This window comes from Endocarpon pusillum, assembly GCF_000464535.1.
Source record: "Endocarpon pusillum Z07020 unplaced genomic scaffold scaffold5138, whole genome shotgun sequence".
NCBI classification, from domain to species: Eukaryota; Fungi; Ascomycota; class Eurotiomycetes; order Verrucariales; family Verrucariaceae; genus Endocarpon; species Endocarpon pusillum.
In genome coordinates this window covers 229,466-239,751 of record NW_006916485.1, presented here as the reverse complement: position 1 = coordinate 239,751, position 10,286 = coordinate 229,466, and the positions used below count along the sequence as shown (strand labels likewise).

Here is a 10,286-nt window from a genome sequence, read left to right as displayed (position 1 = left end):
AACACCCTTGCAAGGGGTGGGGTTCATCAATGGCTGAGGCAGGTAGAAACCAAACTTCGTACACGAATCGCCGGATAACAATCCTCCCATGAATCCAAGGCTTCAGCTACTACTGTCTCCATACAAGGAGTTTGGGTTGGCGATTAGCCGGGGTTCAGTTGTGGGGGGGAACCCCGCCTTCTGAAGAGCTGTGACCGTGTAGGTTAGAGGTCGGAGCACAGATACGGGCGGGACATGTTGTGTAAGCAGTTGGGTGGACATGAGCGGTGGAGATGTGGGGGAGAGTAGAACCGGGTCAAGTAGGCAGCGCAGTGACTGAACCGACGACGGCACGGGGGAGGAGAGACCCAAGTAAATGAGAGCAAAGCTTCAGTGATAGCGAAGGCTGTGTGATTCGACAAGAGCACAGTTTCTTCTCCGGAGCAATTCTCTTCTCGTAGTAGCACACCGTCCTGCCCTCAGTCGCAACAAACCTGCACTCCTCACCCCATCTGACCGTGTCTCACCCGAGGTTCTCTCAGTGCTCCGATACCATCACGATCCCGCCCAGACAGCTAGGATCCGTTCCCCCATCAGCACCAGCCACAACTCCACCAGCATAGCAGATCACATCCCCCGCATTCCACCTCATCTCATCTCATCGCACTTCCACTCCAGACCGCCTTCAAAAACCCATCGCGCTGCGCCAGGCGATTCAAGCTGTCATCGCCCTCGGCCCTCGAGCGCACGAATCCACACAGCGCGTACACCTGGTTCTCGCCTGTGTACCGGCCGTTATCGTCCACCTTTCCGATCGAGATCTGCACCGAGGCGTGGTCCTTGGCCTTGATGATGCGGTTCGTGGCCGAGCATTTGCGCGGCACGTAGCTGGAAAATGGGGGTAATGAGTTTTGGTGGGTGGGGATGTTGGTTTGGTGGGGAGGGGGGAGGGGTTGTTTGAGAAGAGAGAAGGGAAGCTTACAGGTCGACGATTTCGCCTTTTTCGTTCTCCATGGTTGGGGATTCGCTGAGGTTGCGGTGAGTGGTAGGGAAGGGTTTGGGGGAGAGGTTTGAGTTGGGAAGGGGTGGTGTAGATAGGCGTTTGGATTGTCGAGTTGTGCTCCTATGAGATATTGTTCTCTGCGGTCGTGAAACCAAAGTTCTAAATAGTGGGGGCCAGGAATTTGGGTGGATGAGGAAAACCCTAAGCCCTAATTTGCAGCTACTTTTTAGGCCGCGTCTTGCCAAGACTTTTTACATTGAAGAGAGCGAGGGTGATGAACTTCAACCGGCATGGCTCCAAGGTAGAATTTTCCCATTTTCAAATGAGAAAAAGCATGTCTTCTCAAACCACGATATCATAGCCACGTGTCTTATTCGCGAGGTTTCCCTCTCGTGTTGAGTAAATTTCCAGTATTCTAGTATTCAAGGGGCTACAACTCTCTGTCTGCTGAGAACAAGGGTAGATACATCTTTCTTGATGAAGAAAAGGTAAAGCAGAGCGTTTGCGGAACTGACTACTCAAACGACAGTAATTATAAAACTCTCGATGTCCTCTCGGTGACCTCCGGGGTAGAGACTCCCAAGTCATAGTTGCGACTGAATGTTTGACCATCTTTCCACTGAACATGGAGTGCAGGTGAATAGATAATGAGGCATGAGTTATAGGTAGGCTTTGAAAATCGTCTCTGGGCTTTCAAATTTATAGGCTTCTATCTTCTTCATGTGCAAGATGGAACAATAACCGTTTGTTGTGATTGCAAGTCTTCCTCATGAGACGTAAGACATCTCAGCCCTCTTTTTGCCCCAAAACTTCATGAAGTCTCTCCCTTTCCCTTACCGTCTCAAAGTGCTTGTTTGCCCCTTGTCTCGATCGGGAATAAACACATCGCTACGAAAGCTGCGAGTATAAGTCCACCGCTGGCATATATGGGTGCTTTCGGATCCGCCCCCCCGGCATTGATAGCGACAATTGGGGCGCAAAGACCAGCTATTCTGTTCAAGAAACTGGCGATGCCGGACCCTGTTCCTCTGTTCGGTGCAGGGAAAACTTCGGGAGTATAGGCGTAGAGAACACCATACATGATATTCTGGAAGAACGCCTCAAGACAAGTGAAGGCAAGTTGGAAATCAGAATCAGTGCTGGTCGTGAATATGAACAAGAATATCCCAGTCAGTAAGGTAGAGATCGCTATGGTGCCTTTGCGACCGATGTATGGGATGTCAACTGTGTAGCAAGCAATGATGCTGCCTGGAACACCTACCACGGATGTTATGGCGTAATTGCGATATACAACGGATGTTGGCGCCGGTGGAGCATCCGGATCAACATTGGTGAGATATTGCGGCAGGAAGGCGTTGAAGAGTGGATATCCCATTCCAATTGTTGCCCAGCAGAACCAGAGAAGGGCGGTGTTGATGCCAAGCTTCTTGGAGCCGAACAACGGGGCAATACGTTGTGTGGAGAATTTGCTGAGTTGGCGTTTGATGATTTCTCCTGTGCTAAGCTTCAGATCAGTAACTTCATCCGGACGGCCGCCAATAGCATTCAAAATCTCTTCGTCAAGCCAGGTCTTCTTCCCATTCTGGTAGGCGATTGCATGGACGACCGCGACTGCTTCCCGCTGACGCCCACGGCTGAGGAGGAACTTTGGCGACTCGAAAAGGTGGAAGAAGAAGAACCGGCAGATGAACATGACCATTGTGAAGGCACCCATGGTGAGGTTGAGGTATCGCCAGCCCATATTTGATGACATGGTGCAACATTCTTCTCCCGGGCCCGCCGTCCGGCAAGATGGGAGGTCTTCAGCGCAGGAATAATTTGGTATGAAGCCCCACGCAAAGAAGGATCCAATGAGTTGACCAATCGGCCAGAAAACAGAGAGCATGGTCAAAAGGTTACCACTTGAGAATGGCAGAAACTCAAGAAATAGGGCACCATCCACTGGCAGGTTTCCGCCAACTCCGGCACCAAGCGCAGCATATAGACCGCAAGCTGCAATCCAGCTACGGGCGCCCCCGACAGCTAGACCGAATACTCCTGTGATGAGGAGAGTCATGTTGAAAGCAAGACGTCTGCCAATAATATCGGAGGCCGTGCCCCAAAATACAGCTCCACAGCAGAGACCAGAGAAGAGCGATAGAGTGGTGTAACGGACATGTGTCGCAGATACGCCGAATTCGTGGCTTAGAGAAGTCAAAGTCAAGGCCACCCCTTGAAGCCACAAGTTATCAGCCAACCAGCCGAAACCGCAAAGGACGAAAAGGCGCCATTGATAGCTGCCCATGCCAATGTCCTGGATAGCTTTGTTGATGACCTTCGATTTGCGGTCATAAGAGGAATCATGTCCACTGGCGGCAATGTCAAGATCAATTTCTTCTCGGAGATCCTCTAAAGTGAATCCGCTGTTAGATCCACCATGGACGGCTCGTTTATCGGGATCTCCGCTGCCTATGCTGCCGCTCTTGGACGCTCGTCTCTTTTCGTTCATAGCTACTACACTTGGATGACGTGGAGGCGCTTCGGAAAGAGGGACGTGAACATTGGGAAAACTCTCAATGTCATAGTTTTTGAACGGCAGAAGGAACACCATCCTGGCAGTTTATGTTCGGAATGAGTTGTAAGTGCTAATAGCGGCGATTGTGCCACAGTGAGTAGGGTCTCCCAATCCGTGGTTAACGCTGCTATGGGCCGGGAACACAGAGCCTGGCGAAGACGGTAGCGAATTCTTGGCTGGGCGAGTCCTCGAAAGTGCTGTGCGCTGTTGACAGAGAGATGGCTCTGCGATCACTCCAGTTGGCTAGAAAGAATAGCTTCTGCTGGTTGCTCTGGGCGTATCACTACGCAGCTGTCATTGATAGAAGCGTTTTCGGACACTCGAAGTACTGCGAAGGCTAGAAGGGGCTTGTGTTGCTTTGGATGTCACGCTCACCCAAGACTCGCAGAAAGCGCGACAAAAAAAAAAGAAAATAGAGCTTATTGCGTGGGGTGTATGGTGCTGGTGTTCCAAACAAAGTGTTATTGAGGTTGCGATATTAAGACAGCGTACAGGTAACAGCAAGGATGAGAAGGAGGGTAAAGAAGAAAAATAGTGCAGCTACGGCACAGAGGCGAAGTACGTTAACAGGAAAATCTGCCTCGCTGTCAATGGATGGTATGCTGGATACTGCATAGGATCCTAGTCAGTTATCGCATCATGTGCTGACTGGCAGGCTCCCTCGTCTCGGCCGTCGAGCCTACTTCATGATTAGCCGAAGCCGGGGAAGTAGATCAGCTACATTGGTTGGACATTGTGAAGGCTATCGGCTTCCACAGCGTCTTTTTGGCCGGAGGGATAACTAATTAGTGGAGTCCTTTGCCCCTCTTTTAGCCGCTTGTCGAATTAGTCCTGAGTAAAGGGTCTTCGGGTCCCCTACACGAGCAGATCGTCACACCTGTCATGCATATGTAGTAGTGATGGCACCAGGGAGAGGCAAAGCGTGCCTTACCGGCCCGTTGCAACTTTTCCTGAGATGGTCTTGATGGTCCTCGGTTCGTGTGGCTGCCTTGGGTCCGAGGCCCATGGAACCAATTGGTGTCGCTCTAACTAGCATGACTTTTTATGACAGATTAGCTGGTATGGCGTATAGAACGTTCTCCCGGCAACAACTCTCATTTACTTCGTTGGTTCGTGCTGTGCCAAGAGCGACCACCAATTGTTTCAATGGGCCTCGGTCCTACACCACCCAGGAAACAACTACCAGCACCCTCAACCATCTTTATAACGCCCCTTGCAAGCACGTGGAGGAGACCTACAGAACAGTCTGAGAATAATCCTTTTTTCCCCTTTCAGGCAATGTCAATTGGTTGCAAGATTGCAATAATAAATAACATTATTACAGACCGCGGTCTGTCGTACCACATCCGAAGCTACGTCAAATTAAACGCAATTTATGACATTGTCTTCGTGTTCGGATGTAATAGGTTTTGCCTACATAGTAGTGTAAACCTGAATAAACAATGCACAAGGCATGATATAAGACGCGTATCAATCCCAAGCCTACCTTTGTTGTTCCTATTACTCGAATGCTGCTTGGAGAGCAGTGTCCTCCCGCTTAACATTAGCCCACTCTGCACTTTTCTCCCATAACTTGTGCTGCTTTTCCGTGTTCATGCTTTCTGGCGAAATATCATCCTTCCTAAGGGGAGTGAAGTAGGCCCGCTCTCCCGGGTAAGCTTCGTTCATTGCGATATCAAAAACATCGGTGCCTGCGTCGGCTGCAGTGCGCATTGTTGGGTCTGAAGTGGAGAAGAGGTTGCAGGGGTCTGAGGACAAACTTGGACAGGTAGATCGATCATTTGGGGCGAGTTGACTTGCAGCGCTTGGAAATCAGTCAAGTTGCCTGGGTTAATGGCAATCGCCGTGATACTGCTCAGCCTTGGGTCCTTTTGATGGTTTCAGCTGCGCTCTTGATGAAAATCACTCAGTGATTGATGATTACTGCACACCTTTGTCAAATACCGGTTGAACGCATACATCCACATCACCAATGCCAGCTTCGAGACTGCGTATCTCTGGAAGTCGTCAACGGATCCATCCTGACTTGGCTTTATCAGCAGCTCAAGGTCATCAGGAATGGCAGGCGGGTACTTCTCGAGACTCTTCTTGCCTGGCCGGTGTGCATAGCTGGAGAGAAGGACTACGCGGCCGCCATCAGATTGAAACTTGCCGACGAGTCACAACACCAGTGCTACGTGGCTGAGATATGTCAGCGAGAAGCTCTTCTCATCTTCATCTTCAGTGGCTTCCGCGCCGCACAGCATATTCCAGTAATAGGCGCTGCGAGTAATGCTGGTCAGAGGTGGGAGCCTGCCGTCCACGATCTCAGTGGTTATGGTGCTGGCGAACTCGTGAACGGATGAAAGACTAGCGTGATCAAGCTCACGAATTGAAGCTTTGGCATTTGAATACTGGGCAGGTGTGGCACGGAGCTTCGTCGTATTGGCATCGGTGTTGGAGGAGTCCCGCGCAGTTAGAACGGCCGTATAATCCCCGTGGGATTGCTATACTCGGCTCCTGCCGAAAAGCCAGCAGCCTTTGCTCCATTCTATAACGTACCCGCTGCGGTAGTTGCAGTGCCTGCGACAAATGGTACAGTATCGAGTCTGACTCAGATCCCGAGTACCGCAGTCTCGAATGATCCCTTGCGGTAAGACTGTCTCGGAGATTTACCTGGCTGATTTCTCATCTCATGTGCTGACGTGTCCAGAGCCACGATTATAGAGGCGCGAGTTCCAAGATCGATGCACAGTTGTACAAAGATGTCCATGCAATCTGGAGAGAGCGGGCGACTGCGATTCGTGACGCCACTGGAGCTAATATGACGTTCACTCGGCAGCCAACTCCAGTCAACATTTTCGCCCAGGGTATCGCAGAGGGAGGAAATCCACTTGGCCTTCCTAGAGCAAAGCATCAATGTAAGCTTGCTATTTGTGTCTCAGCCCTAGCCATGGGATTTCAGAAGCTAGTCTCTGACAGGTGGACGACACTGGTTGACTGGCAGAATGCCAAAAGACGACGTGGCTGTATGGGCAGCTCCCATTGATACCAGTGGGCAGTGGAAGGAGCTTGGAGAAAAGCGGGGCTGTACATTCCTTTCCTATTCATGAACGACGCATCAAGATATCAGAATCCTTTAGCTTCGTATGGTTCGACCGATGTGGAAAAGTTGAAGGCAGTGTGCCGGAAGTACGACCCGTCCCACCTCTTCCAGACCTTGCAGAATGGTGGGTTTCTACTGTGAAAACCATAGATATCGTGAAGACTAAGAAACTTTCGACATGTTGAACACTCGTGTAATCACACTCATCCTTGAAGTGTTTTGTCTTGGATATTCACTCAAGTTTACTCGATCCTTGTACCCGTGGAGAATCGGGTATCCTATACAGGCATTCAAATGGTTTGCGTTGAAGACGAGGTCGGGCGGAAGCGCGTAGCTACGCAACAGCGATAGACGGTGCTCCAGCTCTCCCGCAGGCTACCAGCCGTCAGTAGGAAAGGGTGGGCCCCAAACCTTGATGTTTGGGATGAGGCATAGAGTTCTCCCATGAACACTACGTACGTACGAAACAAATCCAGAACAGACCTAAACTTCATCAACTTGAGGTTCTCAGACCATCAAGGTGCAGGCCTTTAGCGTACATCGACTTGGGCTTCTTCTGCAAGTGTTTGCTAGACCTAACGAGTCACTGTCTGTGTATCAGATCTTGATGGAAAGGAATGGTAATACGAGGCTGTTATGGCGTGGTTGGTGCGTGATATTAAGATTCCTGAAGTCCGAATGACGCCACCGCAGAGTTCTAACTACCCTAACGTCCTATACGGTTGCGTGCAACATACGGCCTGCTTTGAACACTCTAATTTTTTCAAGGTAAAAGTCCTGGTTCCCCACTACGCCCAACAAAGGACATAGGATTCCCCAGAAGGAAAGGCCCGACCGAATCCGTACAACGTTTAGGAAGACAGATCAGCCAGGCCCAAGGTTCAACTACGAGCTTTTTAACTGCAACAACTTTAATATACGCTATTGGAGCTGGAATTACCGCGGCTGCTGGCACCAGACTTGCCCTCCAATTGTTCCTCGTTAAGGGATTTAGATTGTACTCATTCCAATTACAAGACCCGAAAGAGCCCTGTATCAGTATGTATTGTCACTACCTCCCCGTGTTGGGATTGGGTAATTTGCGCGCCTGCTGCCTTCCTTGGATGTGGTAGCCGTTTCTCAGGCTCCCTCTCCGGAATAGAACCCTAATTCCCCGTTACCCGTTGAGACCATGGTAGGCCACTATCCTACCATCGAAAGTTGATAGGGCAGAAATTTGAATGAACCATCGCCGGCGCAAGGCCATGCGATTCGTTAAGTTATCATCTGCTATGGATCGAAGAGGATGTATTTGAATAAGGAACTACACCATAGATCCCTATTCTATTTCCTATTTAGGAAGCTTGTATAGCTTCAATAATGTCAATAGTGAGCTGAATTCGCTGTAACAGCGCCGGCGAGGGTTGTGCCAAGCAATTTTGTTGCACGGGACCGTATGTTGCACGCAACCGTATAGGACGTTATTGCCTCAATGGGAAAGGTGAAGCCTCCCCGGCGGCGCATGCACTACTGTAGTCACCTACTGTAGTCACTGACACCTTGACACGAATTGCCAGATCATCAATGGACGCAGGGCTCAACTAGCGTCCTAGGGTCATGGATTTTGGCAAACTTTTAAAGTTTTCACCTTTTCAAGGGAGAAATGTTCTATTCTAGATAAAGAGGTCATGGGTAACGCGGAGCGTCGACGCGCAGCGCATGGGCAGCTGCTTATCAGCGGGGACTCCTGTAGAACGTGGGATGTAGCTCACAGTTCGTACAGTAGACCCCGAGACCCCCAGAACCCCACGGTTCTCTCTTCGATTCGCTCGTTGGTGGCACGGAGCCACTGTTTCGAGGGATTAGATGTCGGCCGGAGGTGTGGCAGGTGGCTGGGCTTGCTTTGTTCGCCATAAAAACTGGAGCAGGAATCGTTCCAGCGGCCCAACAAAGACTCACCGACAGTATCTAGGAGGTCATGATTCGAAGGTAGAACAGCATCAAGGCTGCGGCTAGGATACTAGCATCCCCATCGGAAGCAACAATGTAGACATCCATAGATCTCATTCGTCATCTAGCGGTGCCCGTATTCACCTTTTCTTATTCTGCTGCCTTGCAAAGAAGTATATTTGACCTTCAGCTGCTCCCCCAACCGCCCTTCTTCTCGCGATGACAGACTACACCGGTCAACATCCCAAAGGCCCTGATCCTTCAACCCTCGATGGCACCACCCAAGGCAGAAAATCCTTGTCCCCCACCACCTCCCGTACGTTCCTTGAGCATGTGAATCACTAAAGACGAAAGCTGACTCAGGCAGAACTCCCCAGTCTTAAGATAAGACTTCAGAAGGCTTTGCGACAATTTCCCGATTTTCCTTCTCCCGGAATACTCTTCGAAGACATCCTACCTATCTTTCAAGATCCTGCTTTACACGAGACGTTCATCCATGCGCTCGAACTTCATGTCATCGAAATCTACGGCCAAGATGATAAACCAGATGTCATCGCTGGGCTGGAGGCCCGAGGGTTTCTCTTCGGACCAAGCCTAGCACTGAGATTGGGTGCAGGATTTGTACCCATTCGCAAGAGGGGAAAGCTGCCTGGTCCAACTGAAACCGCAGCTTTCGAAAAGGAGTACGGCGCAGACCATTTCGAAATACAGAGCGACGCCATCAAGAAAGGGCAGAAAGTTCTCGTCGTTGATGACATTATCGCTACTGGAGGATCTGCTGCTGCTGCAGGCCAACTAGTACAGAAACTGGGAGGACGCCTGCTTGGATTCGTCATGATACTCGAACTCGACTTCTTACACGGCCGTGACAAGCTGCCTGCGCCTTGCTACACCCTACTCTCTAGCCAGTCCGCATCTGTTGCCTCCGAACCTTCCTGACAATACACATACCAATTAAAAGAAGCCAGTCACCAACGACATGACTATCAAGCCAACCGTTCATCTTCGCACAATGTGTGCAAATGGACAAAACATTATCATGGCCGCAGGTGTTCCGAGACACCTGCCAAGCGACTCGTGTAGCCCTCCTGTACTAGGAGGTGCTGCTGCTGCTGACTCAGGCTCGGAGCTTGTGAGTAACTAATCACTACAGCTGGGTCCAAATACTTGAACTACGGATGTCTTCGCAAAGGCGGTCCACATAACTATGAACATGCATGGAACTGGAGTCTGCAGCTTGACGACCATTGAAGATACCCTTGGATACCATCATGCCACGAAGCATTCTGGTCAAGTAAGTACTCTTTGGTCGAGTCACCCTTGTGTGACTACTCTATTTAAAACCACCAACGAGATCAATAATGGTCGACTCGAATCACATTTTGTCTTGACATATCCCCACGTTTTCCTTCCAAGCATCCTCGCCAATGAATCTCTTTGGCGCTATCCCATCATTCTTGTCCTGTGACAGTGGCTCCTAGCTTTGATATGCTCTTTCTCGTTCCCATATCATAAACACGGACCAACCCTTCTACAGCTCTCGATCCACGTGAGATCACCGTCTTCTTCCCCTGCCTTCAGTAGTTTCCGAAATCTAGCTTAACCTGTATATCCCTCCCCACCAACCCACCATCTGCAGCATATGCACACTCACCATAGTTTCCTTCCTCATCGCTGGGTCTAGCTATCTTCCTCTCACCATCTTGCGGGTTTTGGCAGGAGTTCACGAACCTAGC

At 50.3% G+C, this 10,286-nt stretch overlaps 3 protein-coding genes across 3 annotated transcripts; 2 read left to right on the top strand and 1 right to left on the bottom strand.

Moving 5' to 3' along the window:
- Nucleotides 1-1,823: 1,823 nt before the first annotated feature.
- EPUS_03589 (uncharacterized protein) lies at nucleotides 1,824-3,572 on the bottom strand (the record flags this gene model as incomplete). The annotated part of the gene is made up of 1 exon (XM_007806180.1): nucleotides 1,824-3,572. One exon carries the CDS (start codon nucleotides 3,570-3,572, stop codon nucleotides 1,824-1,826), a length of 1,749 nt encoding a protein of 582 aa, XP_007804371.1.
- A 1,880-nt stretch (nucleotides 3,573-5,452) lies between these two features.
- Nucleotides 5,453-5,881, top strand: EPUS_03588 (uncharacterized protein; the record flags this gene model as incomplete). The annotated part of the gene is made up of 1 exon (XM_007806179.1): nucleotides 5,453-5,881. One exon carries the CDS (start codon nucleotides 5,453-5,455, stop codon nucleotides 5,879-5,881), a length of 429 nt encoding a protein of 142 aa, XP_007804370.1.
- Nucleotides 5,882-8,769: 2,888 nt separating this feature from the next.
- EPUS_03587 (Adenine phosphoribosyltransferase) lies at nucleotides 8,770-9,489 on the top strand (the record flags this gene model as incomplete). Its single annotated transcript, XM_007806178.1, has 2 exons — nucleotides 8,770-8,866; nucleotides 8,918-9,489. The coding sequence occupies 2 exons, from the start codon at nucleotides 8,770-8,772 to the stop codon at nucleotides 9,487-9,489; spliced, it is 669 nt and encodes a 222-aa protein (XP_007804369.1).
- Nucleotides 9,490-10,286: the final 797 nt, after the last annotated feature.